The sequence below is a fragment of the Saccopteryx bilineata genome, chromosome X (assembly GCF_036850765.1).
Source record: "Saccopteryx bilineata isolate mSacBil1 chromosome X, mSacBil1_pri_phased_curated, whole genome shotgun sequence".
Taxonomy (NCBI): Eukaryota; Metazoa; Chordata; class Mammalia; order Chiroptera; family Emballonuridae; genus Saccopteryx; species Saccopteryx bilineata.
In genome coordinates, this window is record NC_089502.1 from 107,540,648 (window position 1) to 107,559,739 (window position 19,092).

Genomic DNA, 19,092 nt, shown 5'->3' on the forward strand with positions numbered 1-19,092 from the left:
CATTTCTCTGAGTCTCATTTTTATGTCCCATCTATGCATGGGTTCATATAGTTCTTAGTTTTTTCTGATTTACTTATTTCACTCCATATAATGTTATCAAGGTCCATCCATGTTATTGTAAATGATCCGATGTCATCATTTCTTATGACTGAGTAGTATTCCATAGTATATATGTCCCAAAGCTTTTTAATCCACTCGTCCTCTGATGGACACTTGGGCTGTTTCCAGATCTTTGCTATTGTGAACAATGCTGCTATAAACATGGGGGTGCATTTCTCCTTCTGGAACCATTCTATGGTGTCCTTGGGGTATATTCCTAAAAGTGGGATAGCTGGGTCAAAAGGCAGTTCGATTTTCAATTTTTTGAGGAATCTCCATACTGTTTTCCACAGTGGCTGCACCAGTCTGCATTCCCACCAGCAGTGTAGAAGGGCTCCCTTTTCTCCACATCCTCGCCAGCACTTATTCTGTGTTGTTGGGACACCTGCTTTAAGGCCTACTCCCCCTAATATACATTAACCTGAATAGGAGACATAGTATTGGATACCTGAGCCAAATGTAAACAACCTTAAGTATCAGATAACAACAATGCAAGATAAATAAATACATAATTTCTGGTTAGTTATGAGTGCTATGTATAAAAATAAAACCAGGAGGGATATCAGGAGTGCCAGGGTAGGAAGAGAGCTTGTCATGTAAATATGGTCCATAGTTGAGCTCATTAGAAAGGCAAGATTTGAGCTAAGACTTGAAGGAGGTGTGAGAGTAGAAATGTGTGGATATCTGGGAGAAAGGTGTTTCAGGCAGAGAAAATGGCGAGTGCCAAGGTGTATGTGCAAGAATGTGGTTTGTAGTTTAAGGAAGAGCAAGGAGGCCAGTAGCCAGAGTGTGATGAAACCACAGAGGTGGGATGAAGGAACATGCAGATTATGGCACATATTCTAGGCCCTGATAGAGACTTAGGATATTACTCTGAGTGTAGTCAGAAGCCAATGGAGGGTTCTGAGCAGGGGAGTGACAGGATCTGCTTTATAGTTTTAAAAAGTCACATAGTGGTGGCTGTGTGAGGGGCAAAGGTATAAGCAGGAAAACTATCAGAATACTATATAGTTACTCTTGGTTATACAAATGGATTCCACAATCTTCTATGGCCAGTAAATGGAATATGAATACAGATTAAAACTCCCTTTCACCTTGACCTCCCCCGCCCTCTCTTCCTTTCCTAAAAGGTTCTGATTAAAGCAGTATTCTTGTGCCCCTACTGCACTCAGAGGTGAATGGGTTAAGCGTCGGCTCAGCCTCCCTTTTCCTATTCAGTTCTTCCTGTGGCTGCTTCCCACTGCCAGAAAGGAAGCGATCCTATCCCTCATGCTTAGTACTGCTGCTGTCACATTCAGCAGGTAAAATTCCCTAAAATTCTCTGCGAAAATTTTGGGATTTTTCACGAAATCAGAGAAAATTTACCTTTTTTTCTCTTGAGAGCCAAAGGTATTTTAGAGAAGAATTCATCTTTCATTTCTCCAGTTGAACAATTCCTAGCCATAAGAGCCATGCAAATAGAGCTCTCCACCTGCTTCTTTCTGTGCCTTTTGCCATTCAGTTTTAGTGCCACCAGAAGATACTATCTTGGCGCAGTTGAATTGTCCTGGGACTACATGCAAAGTGAACTGCTCAATGAACTCCATGTGGATACAAGGTAAAGGCATATTCTATAGGGTCCGACCAGGATTTTGAAGATGTGACTCTGGTTGGAGGAAGGTACAGACATCAGGTTAGAATGGCTGTAATGGTAGTTAAGTCCCAAAAAAGCATTTCCAGGTAAAGCATGTATGCATCTGTGTTATTAGCACAAATGCTAACTGCCAATTCTTTTCATAGATCTGACCTATTCGTTGATATTTTGTTCAATTTTGTTCTTTGATTCTTATTGCCACATGTTGCCACTCTGGAAACTAGAGCATAAGAGAGAGAACAAAGCTGCCATAGAAAAAAGCAGAGCAATAAAATCCCCTCAATATTACACACACGATTAGTCTCTACTTCTAGTGTGTGTGTGTGTATGTGTGTGTGTGTGTGTGTGGTGGGATTTTGATCTCATTGCCCAGTTTTAGTGTAAGGATAGTAGTAGCCATTAGTTCAGAATCTTTTCATCTTTTATAGGTTTTGGTGGATTTGGAGAAGGTAGTATTAAATAACCTTTTCAATATTATCTACAGTCATCAACTTATTCAGATTTTTCTACCTCTTTTTCAGTCAAATGTGGTTATATATATTTTTCTGGAAAGCAATTATCCCTACATCTAATAGTCCATTGGTATCAAGTTACATAATAGTCCTGTGATATTGTTAGACTGTTCTGTATAGTTATATTTTCTTTTTCATACATCTGACCTATTCGCTGATATCCATTGATAAACTGTAGTTATATTTCCTTTTTCATTCTTATATTGTGTATAGTTTTTTCCTCTCTAAAAAAATAATACTTCTAGAAACTTTCCCAGTTCTTTACTGGTTTTGTCAGGAGTCATCTTTTGGTTCTATCAATTTCTGCTTTTACTTGTATTGTTTTATTCCTTCTTTCTAATTTACTTTGGTTCATTTTGTTGATCTATTTTTTTCTTATTACAAGTTGACTGCTGAAGTTATTTATTTTGAATTTTGTTTTGTTTTCTTTAAATGTGTATTATAAAGATTTAAATTCAATACTGTTAAATGTGTTCATGTCATACATTCTTTATAGTCACTTTTGTTCTTTCTGTTTGGCTCCCCACCCTCCTTCTACATTAGCCTTCTTCTTACTTATCCTCAACAAGGTAACCCTAGTGTAATAATATATCTACACACACATGCATATATATGCAAATATAGCTTTTCTTATCCTACAAAAATGGGATAATAAAACACTTTTCTTGCACATTAACACTTCGCAGAATTTTATCCAAGTCATTTGGCATAGCTTCAATTTATTCTTTTTAACGGCCATATAAGATTTCATTTTATTCCAGTTTTTGACCATTATAGCCTATCTCATTACATAGTGGTCTTTTTATTCCTATGAGACAGATTCTCAAGAGTGATATTGCTGAATTTAAGGTAATATTTTCCTTTTAGTCTTAATTTCCAAAAATTCCAGAACTCTTCAAATATTTCTATGATCAATGTTCAGGAATGATCTTCTCCCTACATTCACATCAAAAATAAGTTTTTATCTTGCTTTTTATTCTTTGCCAATCTAGTAGATAGAGAGTGATATTGCATCATTACTTAATTGTGTTCCCTTTATTTCTGATGAGGTTGAGTATCTTTTTAATTGTGTGTTGGCTATTACATTTAAATTTTGAGATTTGATTATTCGTATCTTTTGTTCATTTTTTCTTTGGATTTTTTTCATTTTTTCAATGCAAACCCTTTCTTTATTACAAGTGTTAATAAAGTGTTATTGACTTTGTTGAGAACTTTAACCAAAAATGTTTTTAATTTTAATTTTTAAAATTTTTTAATTTTATTTAGAAAATTAACTTTAACAGGGTGACATTGATCAATAAGAGTACATAGGTTTCAGGTGAACATTTCTATAGCATTCAAACTGATTATAATGTTCTATACACATCACCCAAAGTCAAATCATTTTCTTTCACCTTATATTTGTCCCTCTTTACATCCATCGCCTCACCACCTCCACCCTTGCATCCCCCCATGTTTTCTTCCCCTCCAGCACATTCCCTTCCTCCTGGTTACCTCTTTACTTTTATCTATAGCCATAGGTTTCAGTTTTATATCCCACCTATATGTGAAATCATACAGTTCTTAGCTTTACCTTATTTACTTATTTCACTCAGTAAAATGTTCTTAAAGTATATCCATGTTGTCGTAAATGTCACTATGTCATCATTTCTTATGGCTGAGTAGTATTCCATTGTACATATGTACCACATCTTCTTTATCCAATCATCTATCGAGGGACACTTTGGTCGTTTCCATGTCTTGGCCACTGTGAATAATAATGTGATGAGCATAGGGGTGCATATGTCTTTATATACCAATATTTTTTAGTTTGGGGGATAGATACCAGTAAAGGGATTGCTAGGACATATGGTAATTCTATCTTTAATTTTTAAAGAAACCACCATATTTTCTTCCATAATGGTTATACTAATTTGCATTCCCACCAGCAGTGAATGAGGTTTCCTTTTTCTCCACAGCCTCTCCAACACTTGTTATTACCTGTCTTGTTCATAAAAGCCAATCTAACAGATGTGAGGTGGTATCTCATTGTAGTTTTGATTTGCATTTCTCGATGCAAATAGCTAGTGAAGATGATCGTCTTTTCATACGTCTGTTGGTCATTTGCATGTCCTCTTGGGAGAAGTGTTTGTTCAGGTCCTCTCCTCATTTTTTAATTGGATTGTTTGCTTGTTTTTAGCTGAGCTTTTTGAGTTCTTTATATACTTTGGATATTAACCGTTTAGCAGTGCAGTTTTTTGCAAATATCATCTCCCATTTAGTTGACTGACTACTTATTTTCTTGTCAGTTTCTTTTGCTGTGCAGAAGCTTTTTATTTTGATATAGTCTTATTCCTTTATTTTTGCCTTTACTTTTCTTGCCTTTGGGGTCAAATTAATAAATTATTCTCTATGGCCAAGTTCTATGAGCTTAGTACCTATGTTTTCTTCTATGTAATTTATAGTTTATGTCTTATATTTAAGTCTTTGATCCATTTCAAATTAATATTTGTGCAGAGGGACAAACTGTAGACAAGTTTCATTCTTTTGCTTGTAGCTTTCCAATTTTCCCAGCACCATTTATTAAAGAGACTTTCCTTTCTCCATCGTGTTTTTTTTCGCCCTTTGTCGCAGAAGACTTGTCCATATATGTGTGGTTTTATTTCTGGCATTTCACTCATACTCTGTGTGTATGTTTTTCTGCCAAAGCATGCTGTTTTGATAATCATAACTCTATAGTATAATTTGAAGTCAGAGAATATCATACTTCTGGCTTCATTCTTTTTCCTCAGGATTGCTTTGGCTATTCAAGATTCTTTATGGTTCCATAAAAACCTGGTAATTTTTTGTTCTATTTCTTTAAAAAATGACATTGAGATTTTGATGGGGATTGCACCAAATTTGTATATTGCTTTGGGTAATATGACCGTTTTAACTATGTTTATTCTTCCAATTCATGAGCATGGAATATTTTTCCATTTCATTTGTCTCTTTCAAATTCTTTCAATAATACATGGTCATTTTCAGTGTATAGATCCTTCACATCCTTTCTAAAGTTTATTCCTAGGTACTTTATTTTATTTTTGTTGCATTTGTAAAAGGAATTGTTTTTTAGTTCATTTTCTAAAGTTTCATAGAAAAGCTGTAGACTTTTGTATATTAATTTTGTATCTTGCAACTTTACTATATTGATTTATTTTTTCTAATAATTTTTGGGTAGAGTCTTCGGGATTTTCTATATGCAGGATCATGTCATCTACAAAAAGTGATACCTTTACTTCCTCTTTTCCTATTTGAATGCCTTTTTATTTCTTTCCCTTGCCTGATCGCTCTGGCTAAAACTTCCACAACTATGTTGAATAAGAATGGAGACAGCAGACAGCCTTGTCTCGTTCCTGATTTTAGAAGAAAAGCCTTCATTTTTTTTCACCATTTAGTATGATATTAGCTGATGGTTTGTCATATATTATATACCCTTTATTATGTTGAGATACCTTCCTTCTATTCCGATTTTATTGAGTATTTTAAACATAAAGGGATGTTATATATCATCGAATGCCTTTCTGCATCTATTGATAGGGTCATATTGTTTTTGTTCTTTGTATTGTTGATGTAGTGTATTACGTTGATCGATTTCTATACAATGAATCATTCTTGTGCCATAGTCATGAATTCCACTTGATTGAGATGTATTACTTTTCTTTTTTAGATGTATTACTTTTTTAATGTATTGTATTTAGTTAGCAAGTATTTTGTTTAGGACGTTTTCATCTGTATTCATTAGAGATATTGGTGTGTACTTTTCTCTTTTTGTGTTGTCCTTGCCAGGTTTTGGTAGGTATTAGGGTTATGTTGGCCCTATAAAATGTGTTGGGTAGTATTGCTTCTTTTTTTATGTTTTGGAAGACTTTGAGAAGAATGGATACCAAATCTTCTTTGAATGTTTGGTAGAATTCACTAATGTAGCCATCTGTTTCTGGATTTTTGTTTTTTGGGAGGTTTTTGATAGTTGTTTCTATTTCCTCTCTGCTTATAGATCTACTTAGGTTTTCCACTTCTTGGTGACTCAGTCTAGGAAGATTGTATAGTTTTAGGAATTTACCATCTCCTATAGGTTGTTGAATTTGTTGGCATTTAATTTTCCATGATATTCTACTATGATTCCTTATATATCTATGATGTCTGTGATAATCTCTCCTCTTACATTTCATATTTTGTTTGTATGGGTCCTTCCTCTTTTTGCCTTAGTTGGTTGAACCAGTGGTTTGTCGATTTTATTGACCTTTTCAAAGAACCAGATCTTTGTTATATTACCTTTTTGTTTTTTATTTTGTTCTCTATTTCATTTAGTTCTATAATTTTTACTATTTCTTTTGTTCTGCTGACTTTGGGTTCCCTTTGTTCTTCCTTTTCTAGTTCTTTCAGATGTGATGTCGGGTTGTTTACTTGGGATCTCTGTGGTTTCTGGATATAAGCATGTAATGATATAAACTTCCCTCTTATTACTGATTTCACTGCATCCCAGAAATTTTGATATGTCATGTCATTTTCACTTGTCTGTATATATTTTTATCTCCCCTTTCTTTTATTTCTTCTTTGATACAATCATTTTCTTAGAAGTATGTTGTTTAATTTCCACATTTTTGTGGGTTTCTTTACATTTTTTTCTATAGTTGAATTCTAATTTCAAAGCCTTGTGATCAGAAAATATGCTTAGTATAATTTAATCTTTCTGAATTTGTTAATAATGTTAGTTTTGTGGCCCAACATATAGTTTAACCTTGAGAATGTTCCATGCACACTGGAGAAGAAAGTATAATCTGGCATTTTGGGATGAACCGTCCAGTAAGTGTCTATTATGTCCATTTGGTCCAGTGTGTTTTTAAGGCCGATATTTTTTTTTATTGATAATCTGTTTGGATGATCTATCTAAAGCCGTCAATGGTGTTTTGAAATCTTCAAGTATGATTGTGTTTTTGTCTACTCCCATTTTTAGATCAGTTAGTAGCTGTCTTATACATTTTGATGCTCTCTAGTTTGGTGCATACATATTAAGAAGTGTTATGTCTTCTTGATACAATTTCCCCTTTATCATTGTGAAATATCCATCTTTTTCTTTGGTTACCTTTGTTGTCTTAATGTCAGCATTGTCAGAAATGAGCATGGCTACATCTGCTTTTTTATATATATATATTTGCTTAGACAATTGTTTTCCAACCTTTCACTTCGAATCTACTTTTATCCTTTCAGCTTAGATGTGTCTCTTGAAGACAGCATATGGTTGGGATTTTCTTTTTGATCCAATTTGCTATACTCTGTGCCTCTTTATTGGTGAGTTTAGTCCATTTACATTTATGGTAATTATTGACAATTGAGGATTTCTTATAGCCATTTTATGTTTTGTTTTCTGGTAGCTCTGTGTCTTGTTTTGTTCTTCTCTTTTTTGTTTCTGTCAGTTGTTTTTGTTTGGTGTTATTCTGTACTTCTTTCCACTTTTCTTTTTTTTTTTTAAGCTGTGTGTTTATGTAGTAGCTTTTTCGTGGGTGGTTTGATTACATGATGAAAAAAAATGTTCATATGTACCAAAGTCCTTTGTCTTACAAGTACTTTTGCACTCCATCCCCCTTTGCTACTGCAGATCTTTATTGTCTTCCCTTTAATGTTATTGTTATCATAGATTATCCTTGTTTTTACTGTGACCTTGTTGGAGCTTTTACTTGTAGCTTTGATTTGTTTTGTTTTGTGTGTCTGGTCAAGTAAACCTCTTGAATATTTCCTGCAGTGAGGTTTTCTGGTGATAAATTCCCTCAGCTCCTGTATGTTTGTGAAAGTTTTTATTTTTCCTTCATGTTTGAAAGATAACTTTGATGAATATAGTATTCTTGACTGGTAATTCCTTTCTTTCAGTACTTTGAATGTTCGAGTTCATTCTTTTCTGTCCAATGGAGTTTCTGCTGAGAAGTCTAATGATAACTTAATGGGCTTTTCTTTTTTTTTTTTTTTCTGAAGCTGAAAACGGGGAGAGACAGTCAGACAGACTCCTGCATGCGCCCGACCGGGATCCACCTGGCACGCCCACCAGGGGCAACACTGTGCCCACCAGGGGGCGATGCTCTGCCCCTCCGGGGCGTCGCTCTGCCGTGACCAGAGCCACTCTAGCACCTGGGGCAGAGGCCAAGGAGCCATCCCCAGCGCCTGGGCCAGCTTTACTCCAATGGAGCCTTGGCTGCGGGAGGGGAAGAGAGAGACAGAGAGGAAGGAGGGGGTGGGGGGTGGAGAAGCAAATGGGCACTTCTCCTATGTGCCCTGGCCAGGAATCGAACCCGGGTCCCCCGCATGCCAGGCCGACGCTCTACCGCTGAGCCAACCGGCCAGGGCCAGGCTTTTCTTTATATATTATTTCTTCTTTTCACTAGATGCCTTGAGGATTCTTTCTTTGTCATTGATTTTTGACAATTTTATTACAATGTGCTTTGGAGTAGGTCTGTTTGGGTTGTGGTAACTCAGCATTTTGTTTGCTTCTTGGATTTGAGGCTCTAATTATTTCTATAGGCTTGGGAAATTCTTATCAATTATTTATTTGAATAGGCTCTTTATTCCCTTCTCCCTCTCTTCTTCTCATATACTCATTATACTTATATTGCTCTTTCTGATGGAGTCCCACAATTATTGTAGAGCTCTCTCATTTTTTTTAATTTGTGAGTTTCTCTCCTCTTTTCTCTGTAGCATCTCTAGTTGCCTGTCTTCAATGTCACTGATTCTTTCCTCTATCTGGCTTGTTCTATTAGCTAAACTTGTTACCTCAATCTTCAATTCATGTATTGAGTTTTTCATCTCTGTTTTTAAAGTTTAAATCCCCTTGGTGAGGTATTTGTTTTGTTCATTAATTTGTTTTCTGATCTCATTAAGTTGCTTATTGGTGTCATCTCACATCTAGTTGAGTGTTTTCAAAACTTCAATTTTGAATTCCCTATCACTTAACTCCCAGGCTCCCATGTGATTGAGGTTTTTTCCTGGAGATTTTTCATTTTCTTTCTGAACTATATCTCTGTCTTGTGTAGCAATGGTATTCGATTTCTTCTTCCTTGATGACATTTGAGAGTGGTATTGTTAAGAAACCTAACAAAAATACAGCTAAAAAAATGAAAAATTAAAAAATATACAATAAAGATATAATTTTTTTTTAAATTATGACAGGTAAAATAGAAAAACCACTAGAAAAAGTATTGAAAGGAAACCAAAAAATTCAAAAACAAAATACCCACAAGACATAAGAATAAAAAATATAAAAATTTTAAAAAATGAAATTCAAAAATGAAAAAGAGAAAAAGGTTTAAGTAAAAAAGGAAAAAAAGGGGAAAAGAAAAAATAAATTTCAGTTTTGAGAGGTTTCTTCCAGTATCTGGCACTGTATTACAACTTTTAGTTCTGTGAAGTTCTTGAGCTGTCTGCTTAGATGTTGCTGTAGCAATTATGTAGTTGAGATCACAGTTGCATTGGTGGGTGGGGCATGTTGTGGAGGGTTTTTCTGCTTTTGCCTTATGACTTTGGCTTTATGGCTTCAACTTTCCAGCTTTGTGGTTCTTGCAATGCCAATTTCATGCTTCCAGGAACTCCTTTCCACATCTCAGCAAACCTGGAGACCAAATTTGGATCAGTTCTGCTCTTCAGGGGAGAGAGTGGCTCTGGAGCCATAGTTGTGGGGTCTGTCTCTGCCACTCTCCATACCACGAGATGAAAGAGGCAGTGTCTGAGAAGCTGAGTGCTGCACTTCAGCTTTCTCTGCCTTTGCTGAGTGTGAGCTGCAAGCAGACTATGGGAACACTGGCCATGAACCCATACTGTGGCCACTTTGGTTTATCTCTCACTCTGCCTCTCTGTCTCACCACTCTCCCAGTCACTCTGAGTTTCCTTCTCCATACACCTCAAACAAAATTCTAAGAGCCTGAGCTTCCTTCCTTTCCATAGTCCAGCAGAGGGGGAAAAAATTAGTCACTCTAGGTTTGTCTCTTCTCCTCTCTAAAACCCACTGCAAATGCATTTTATCTTCTGCCCTCCTTTTCACCCTGTCCCTCCTTTAGTCCATCCAGTATGTGGATCTTTCAGGCACACCTGTGAGCCCAGCTTTGGTTCCTTTGCTGTGTTATAGTTGTTCAACTTGTTGAAATTTCAAAGGGAGAGATCAGGAGTATCTCTTATGCCACCATTACTCTGATGTCTGCTTTTAATTTTTATAATCACATTTATCTATCTTTTTTTTCATAGCTTCAGAATTGCCAGTGTTTGTTAAAAATGTTTTCTGCACATCAAGACTGTATGTATATTCTTTCAGATTTTCTAGCAAAATTATTACTGTTTTGCTTTTTACATTTATGACTTCAATTCATATATATATATTTCTGGATTCATTTTGCTGTTTCACTGATTTAATTTTATCTTGCTAAGTCAATACCATGTTGATTTGATTACAGTGGGTCTATAATATCTTCTAATATCTGGTAAGTAAAATAAATCATTGCTATTCTGTTTGTACATCTTTTAGCACTTCTTAGTAATTTTATTTTTCTTGCAAAAATGTTAAAATATTTTCCAGTCAAGAAGAGCCCAAGTCTTGTGATTTTAATTTGAATTTTATTAAATTTAATTATGTAATAAATGTTAATAATTTGTTGTTATACTTATTCTCATGCATTTTATAAATGTATTGCTATTGTTAATAAATTGTTTTCTCCTATTTCCATTTCTTAATGTTTAGTATCAGAATAGAGGAAAGCTATCTGTTTGTGTTTATTTATCATGAACCTGGGTATTTTACTGAATTCTCTTAATCTAGTAATTTTACTCTAGAGTTTCTATAGGTATTAAATCATATCCAAATGAAAAAAATAAGACAGATTTTAGCTCTTTTCCAGTGTATATAACCAATTATTTTTCTTCTCTCATTGAATTTATTCTAAAAATATAATAAAATGTTAAGTAATGGTGAAAGCAAGCATTCCTCTATCCTCTGTAATTTTACTTGAAATAGTCTTAATATTTTGCTTTTTAGAATAGCATTTGCTGTTTGTTTTTTATAATCTTTGTTACTTCTAATCCCATTTACTATAAAATTTTTTATTCAAAATGACTTCTCAGCATCTAGAATTACCTAAATTTTACTCTTTAATATGTTGATGAACAAGCAGGTTGCTAATAGATTTCCTGACATTGAATATCCTTATATACTTGAAGTAAAATCTAATATTCATATCATCTCATTATTGCTGGGATCTATGTACTAATATTTCTTTAGATATTGTGTTCCTTTATTATGTAGGATTGATCTATATGTTTTTTACTATTATTAGGTTTTGATATAAGTTTTATTGGCTTTAGCAAATTATTGCCTAGAATAGCTCAATAACATTAGAATTATCTGTTGTTTCAAAGTTGTATAAGACTCAGTTATGAATTCATTAGTTCCAAGTGACTTTTGCAATATCTTTTGTCATCTCTTCAGGCTCTTCTATGAATATTTGTCAAATCAAGTTTTAACTTTTTTTTGAGTCAGCTTTAATAATTTTATACCTTTCCAGAAAACCATTTCTTTTATTTTTCAGCCTTATTGCCACCATGTTGCATATAACACTCTCTCATGATTCTTTTACTCCACATTATCTGTAGTTATATGTCCTTTCTCATTCTTAAATTCCTATATCTTTGTTGTTTATCTTGTATCAGTGAGCAGGTTTGCCAGGGATTTGTCTATATTGTTGATGTGGTCTTTTCAAAAAAATAGCTTTTGGGTTTCTTTGTTCTTCCTAGTTATTTTTTAATATCCAATTCATTTCTTAGATTTTTATCTTTATCAATGATCTCATCTTAGTTTCTTTTGGTTTATTGTGCTTTATTTTTCTAATACCTTAGAAAAAGTGATATGTTCTTTTCTCTTTTTTGTCCTTTTTTTAAAACTAATGAAGATACTTAATGCTATATATGATATTTTTCTCTGACAACAACTTTTCCATATCCCATAGGTTATGGTATGATGTGTTTATTTTTTATTTTATTTAGGATCATGGTTTTAATTGCATTTTTATTTGCTTAACAAGTTATTTTTAATATTTAGATAAATTTTGAGTTTTCTATTAGTTTCCTATCACTTTGCAACAAATTACCTCTAACTTAGAAACTTGAAAAAAAATCTATTTCTTATCTCACAGTTTCAGTGGGTCAGAACTCCAGGTGGGCATGACTGGGAACTCTGCTCAGGGTCACGAATATTAGTCACAATATTTGGGTCATGAATATTTGGTTACAATGCCAAAATCAATTTATTGACATGGCTTTGTTCCTTACTAGAGGCTCTGGGGAGAATCTACTTCCAGGCCTATTTAGAATTTGATGAGTATACAACAAAATCAACAATTCAAATGATACAGAAACGTTTACCTGAAAACTATGTACTCTTACTGATCAATGTCACCCTGTTAAATTTAATTTTCTAAATAAAATTTAAAAAAAGGAATTCAGTTCTTTCTCTCAATTTCTATGTAGTACCCTACATCTTCAAATTAGCAAGAGTGTAACAAGTTTTTCTCATGCTTTGAATCTGTCTGACTTAAAATTTTCACTACATCTCTCAGACTTTCTTTTCAGTCTACCTCTTCTGCTTTAAAAAACCTTTGTGATTACATTGGGCCTACCTATATAATCTCTCCTCTCAAAGTCAGCTGATTAGTAACCATAATTCCATCTGCAAGGTAATTTTTTGCCATGTAACATATTCATGGGCATAATACCAGAAGGCAAAGGTCATGAGGGACAATATTTTGCCTACCACCAGTACAATTTACATACAATGAAATGCACAGATTTTAAATGTGCAGTCTGTTAAGTTATCACAAATGCATACAATTTATATAACCACCACCCTAATCAACATATAGAACATTTATAGCAACCATCCTTCAACTTATCAGTGAGTCTCCTTACCCTAACCCAGCCCCAGGCAACAAACTGCTTTCTGGAATCAGAGACTCATTTTTTTACTTTTCAAGACTTTTATATCAATAGAATCATATAATATGTACTCTTCAGCGTCTGACTTTTTATCTTCAGCATCATAATTTGGAAATTCATACAAGTTGTTGCACGAAGTAGTTATATTCCTTTTATTGCTAATTATTGCTCCATTATGGGAATATATTATATTTTGCATATTCATTCCCTGTCTCATGGATGTTTGGAGTGTTTCTGATTTGGAGGCTAATATAAATAAACCTGCTGTGAACATTTCTGTACAAGTTCTTGTGTGGAAATCTGTTTTTATTTATTTTAGTTAAATATCTAGGAGTGAAATTGCTGTATCATATGGTAAATGCATGTTTAACTTTATAAGAGACTGCTAACAGATTTCCAGAATGGCTGTATCATTTTATATTCCCACCAACAAAATGTGAAAGTGCCAGTTTAAACACATCCTGGACAACATTTAATATTTCCAGTACTTAATTTTCATCATTTTAATCACTGTGTAGTTGTATCTTATGGTATGCATATGGTACAAGGAAGGAATATGAGTTCTTTCTATAGTTTATATAGTTGTAAATTGTGTTAATAACCCAGAAGTAGAGGCCCAGATGGTCAATAATCTGGTATCTAACTAAACACTTAACTATGTATCCAATAATGTTCGTCTTGTTAAAAATTAATATTGAGACCCTGGTTGACAGCTCAGTGGATAGAGTGTCTGCCCGGCATATGGACATCCCGGGTTCAATTCTTGGTCAGGGCACACAGGAGAAGCAACTATCTGCTTCTCTTTCCCTCTTTCTGTTTCTTTTCTCCCTCTTCCCCTCTTGTAGCCAGTGATTCGATTGGTTTGAGCATAGCCCCAGGCACTGAGGATGTCTCGGTTGGTCTGAGCACATCAGCCCCAGGCACTAAAAATGGGTCAGTACTCAATTATCAGCTCCAGACAGGGCTGCCAGGTAGGTCAGAGCACATGTGGGAGTCTGCCCAACCCTCTCCCCTCCTCTCATCTAAATAATAATAATATTGATATATAGTTGTATTTAATACATTGTGTTTTGCTTTGTAGCTTCCAACTAACATGCAACATGTGGCACAGTGAATAACAGTCCAAGTGTAAAATTGAATTGAATGGAGAAAATGATTTATTTGTTACCTATCTTTCTGTTGTTGTATAAGCAGCCACATGTACTTATCAAAAAAAAAAGTTTTTATTTTGATACCATTTTATAGTCTAGAATATTTTGATACTGATTAACAGGATAAGCTGACTCTGGACACATCCTGACAACTTCTGCCAAAGTTTGAAATAAACATCTGGGGAAATTCAGTTTTATATTATCTGTTCCTGCAGCTGCTCAACTTCTTCTAAGCAAGGGTCAGGGAATATAATAGGTTTTCTGATTGGTTTTAGATAAAATGTGAAAGAACAGTTCGTGTCAAGGACATTGTTGCCAAATACATTTGGCAAGACTTATATATCAAATCACAAGGGAAATACACAAACAAAAACCCTGCAAAAGTTAGGAAAGAGTAAAACCTGTGAACGCTGGAACATTTTGTCACTTACTGTGCAGATTATCCTGAAACTGAGATAAGAACATAAATCACGTGCTTTTGTTCCAGTAAAAAATATTCATTATAATGTAAAAGGTCTCAGGCTGGGGAGCTATTGGTCCTGTATAGTCTCATCTCTGAACTGAACCTCACCCTGGGATGGTGCTGATTGTTTTAAGAATGTCTAGTATATCCCTTCGAATGGCGAATCCTACTCTGATCCTAGGCCTAGGCCTTCTGTTTCTCTGTCTTACAACCTTGTTTCTTCATCTAGCTTCTGTTTTTTTCACTCTTCCCTCAGAGAGATAAAAATGTGTTTCTATGTACTTTTGGTTTTGTTCCCTTTCTGCTTTTTCAAGCTCTTGTTCTAGTAAACATTTTCTCTGTGTCATATTTTCATTTTAGTTAGAATTATTAAACTCTGCTAGTGTATGTCAAAATACCTATCTTTGGACATGAATCTGAGTCTTGTTGACCACAAATGGAAACACTGGAGAAACTGGGTAAAGTAGGCTCAAGAGAACCTGAGAGACAAAGTACAAAAAGAGGAAAAAGAATAAAGTGGGGATGAGTTAACAAGTTTGGAAGAACATAAGTCTCAAAGTAGCCAGGAGATGGGACAAACGGACTGAAGGGAGAAGTGCACACAATGATATAAGCATCAAATAATGTTGTTAAATGACTAAAAACCATGTAGGTCTATGCAAAGAATAGTGCCATGGAAATTTTTAGTGATGGAAGAAATTAGAGTACATTTAAATATGAGTTAGTACCACTAGCTGAGTTCCCTGGAAGCATACTGTGAGACTGAGATTAATGTGCAGAAAGTTTATTTTGAGTATTCTGAAGAAAAGATAGGGAAGAATCAAGTGGGCAGAGAAAGAAGCTGGGCTTCAGTGAAGGCTGGCCTTACAAGGAGCTGGAATGACCCTTCTGAGTTGCCCCAAGTTGGACCAACATGTCAGGCCTTTATATCTCTGCACTGTTTTGTCATTAAGAACTGGTTATGAAGGAGCATGGCATGAATCTCCTGGGAAAGGGGATGCCCTGTTTTGAGAATGGGGGCATGCCTGCTCTGGGAAGGTGGGTGGCCTTCTCTGGAAAGGGCCTGTGGGCTGCTTTGGGAAAGTGAGGAGTCTTAGGCTCCTGATCCTAGGCTAGGCAGCTCTGTGAAGAAGGTCCTGTGAGGATCGAAAGCCAATCTCTAAGGTTCTGTATATGCATTAATTCAAAGATGGTTGTGTCCTCAATAAAAAGAATCTGAAGGCCATCCTGCAGCAGCCTCCTCCCCTCAAGTGCCAGGGGGTCAAGTTCTTTCCTGGCCATCCAATCCCTGTCTCTATCACAGCCTCCACTCACCTTCCATGTCCTCACCTATACTGGGAACAGTTTCTCCAGGTCCCAGTGGCCATTGTACCATGCCCCTCAGGTGGCATGGTTTCCCTTGAGTGTAGCACATTCCTGCTCATCCCCTGTGTGACAGCACCCCCTTCCTCGTTATTACACTTTTGGGGCTCCTTTATACTTAAGAGTAACCTTAGGTGCCACCCCTAGCTTCTCATTCAATGAGACTCTTGTGTTTCTGTTCTGGAGACCTTCCAGACTGCCAAGCCCAGAGGTGCAGGGAAGGGCAACACAGACTCTCCAGATGGGTCACAGGGAGTGATGGTAAGTAGAGAGTTTTTTTGTTGTTATTTGTTTTGTTTTTGTTTTTGCCACCACTCTTTGATTCTTAAACCTATTTGTTCTTTTTATTGAGGACACAACCATCTTTGAATGAATGCATAACCTTCAAGATTGACTTTCTATCCTCACAGGGCCTTACATAAGCTGGATCTTTATCTGTGCTTTTAAGAGGTCATTCCACTGCTCTGAGTGAAAGCTTTTGGAAGGGGAAAGATGTGATAAAGCCAATGAGCATCATGGTCCTGAGCTCACTTCAGCACATCCTTTGCTGTACAGTGGGTCCCCTGGTCTGACATGATAATATAAGATCTCACATCAGTTACTTAAACCCTCTATAAACCCTCAGTGGCAATGACTAAGGGCCTGCAGTGGACCTGTTAACGTATACCTGGAATACGTGTCTCTTCCAATCAGAATAAAGTGCTATCCCTTCTAGGATAGAAGGAGTCCAATGCAGTCAATTTGCTGGCTGGTCTCCATGATAGACATTGCCGTGCTGAGAGCTCAGCATTCGTTTCTGTTGCTGACAGATTGGACTATTAGGGACAGCACTAGCTAGATATATCTGCCTTAGTCAGTAGGAACCCATGCTTTTGTGTCCATGCATAAATTCTCTCTCTGCCACCACCAGACACTTAGCTCATATTTTGCTAGCACTGAGATGGCTCATGCAGAGGCAGGCTGATGTTAATTGCTAGTCATTTTGTCCACATTATTATTTTGTGCTTCTTCCATGATAGATGCTCCCTGATGGCATTAACATACGACATGAAGATCTTTCTGTTTTGTGTCCACCCACCAATAAGCCTCTATGGGAGACATCCTTGTCCCTGATATTCTAGTCTTTTCCCTGTAAGCCCCTGGCCAGACAGCCAAGTCATTTGCTGCTGTTCATTCCTCTTAAATATATTTGAACTTTAGGCTATTTCTCTTTCTACACCAAGTGGACAATCAACAATAATAGCTAAAGTTTGGTGCCTTGGGGGATTTAGAGCCGTCAATTTTTGGCTTGCACTGGTATATCAAGATGCTCCATCTGTAAATACAGCACAGGCTTTCTCTTCTACTAGCAACTGGTCAGCAGGGATCCCCCATATGATCATAGGTGCAATTGAAATAAAAGTGGCAGATGTAGCAGTAGTGGACAAGATGTGCCTCTGACAACCTATTCCTGCAGCATGCTTCTGCCTTCTGGCCAATGCATTCCTTCCTCCATAAATCAACTCCTTTTACTGGAAGAGCTTTCTTATCAGTACTCTGGCCTCTGGCTCTCAGCCAACACAGAAAACCATTTGTCATGGCCTTGGGTTGGCAGAGCTGCTCCTGCTATGCGCTTTCTTGGCTGCCCTGGAAACCCTGGAATGGAGTGAAATGCAGGTCTCTGTGGAAGGGGAGGGAGCCTGGAGAGGTGAGAATTAAGTCAGCTTCACCTTGTCTCTACTCATTTGTTCTCTTTGAGAGAGGTCTACTCAAAACAATGTACAGATTCAAGCAGCGTTCTCAGCCAATCTGCTGCTAGATCCCTTGAAGGGTTTGTTAAGGTCTTCCTCTGAGACTGTATGTTGCTGGCCAGTTTCTCCTTGTGCTTACAACAGTCTTTATGTGAATGGATGCTGTTAGGTGCATTTTAAGGCTCACCTTGACCAGTTTTTTTTTTTTCTTTCATTTTTCTGAAGCTGGAAACAGGGAGAGACAGTCAGACAGACTCCCACATGCGCCCGACCGGGATCCACCCGGCACGCCCACCAGGGGCGACGCTCTGCCCACCAGGGGGCGATGCTCTGCCCATCCTGGGCGTCGCCATTTTGCGACCAGAGCCACTCTAGCGCCTGAGGCAGAGGCCACAGAGCCATCCCCAGCGCCCGGGCCATCTTTGCTCCAATGGAGCCTTGGCTGCGGGAGGGGAAGAGAGAGACAGAGAGGAAAGCGTGGCGGAGGGGTGGAGAAGCAAACGGGCGCTTCTCCTGTGTGCCCTGGCCGGGAATCGAACCCGGGTCCTCCGCACGCTAGGCCGACGCTCTACCGCTGAGCCAACCAGCCAGGGCCCAGTTTTGTTTTCTTAAGAGGCAATCTCCCTGGTTTCTTCAGATAATCCTTTCTGCCTTGGTTTTGATATTGACGTCATCTGGGGCTTAAAGAGCCTATTTCTGTGGGCAGCTGTCTGTTCATCTCTCACCTTTGACATCCCTGTGTTTGTTTTTTTTGTATTAGGTAGGGCTATTACCTCTCCCAGGCTTGGTAAAGTGGCATTATGTAGTAGGCATCCTGTAAGGTCCTGTGGCACAAACTACCTGATCACCCAAGTTTGGCACTCCAGGTGTGTCCCTGTGTGGGATATGTGTACCCTTCTGTTGTAGCTGAGCCTTAATTGCTACTGGCACTTCTATGGGAAGGATTTGCCACAAAGCTGATTGGCTGTAAGGACCAGCTGCAACCATCCTGGAGGTTCACTTGTACAGGGGCTGACCCCACAGAACAAGACTTACATCAGTGGGGCTCTGATGCCTGCTGAGTCAGCCTCTTTAGTGCATCCTCTGTGGAGAAGTTTGGGTGGTTCTTTGGCCTGAAGCTCTCCACGAAGGGTACAGGCCCTGGGGCATTCCAAGAGGTGTA

General features: G+C 37.1%; 1 protein-coding gene across 2 annotated transcripts in view; it reads left to right on the forward strand.

Annotated features, from left to right (window-relative positions):
• The first annotated feature begins 1,386 nt into the window (after nt 1–1,386).
• The window catches only part of F8 (coagulation factor VIII), a 210,351-nt gene continuing 192,645 nt past the window's right edge, over nt 1,387–19,092 (forward strand). For both annotated transcript variants that reach the window (XR_010727831.1, XM_066249411.1), the window contains exon 1: nt 1,387–1,696. Coding sequence is in view for 1 of the 2 variants with exons in the window: in XM_066249411.1 (XP_066105508.1) it covers nt 1,551–1,696 (146 nt within the window). In the remaining variant the exon portion in view is untranslated. The remainder of the gene's footprint in view (nt 1,697–19,092) is intronic.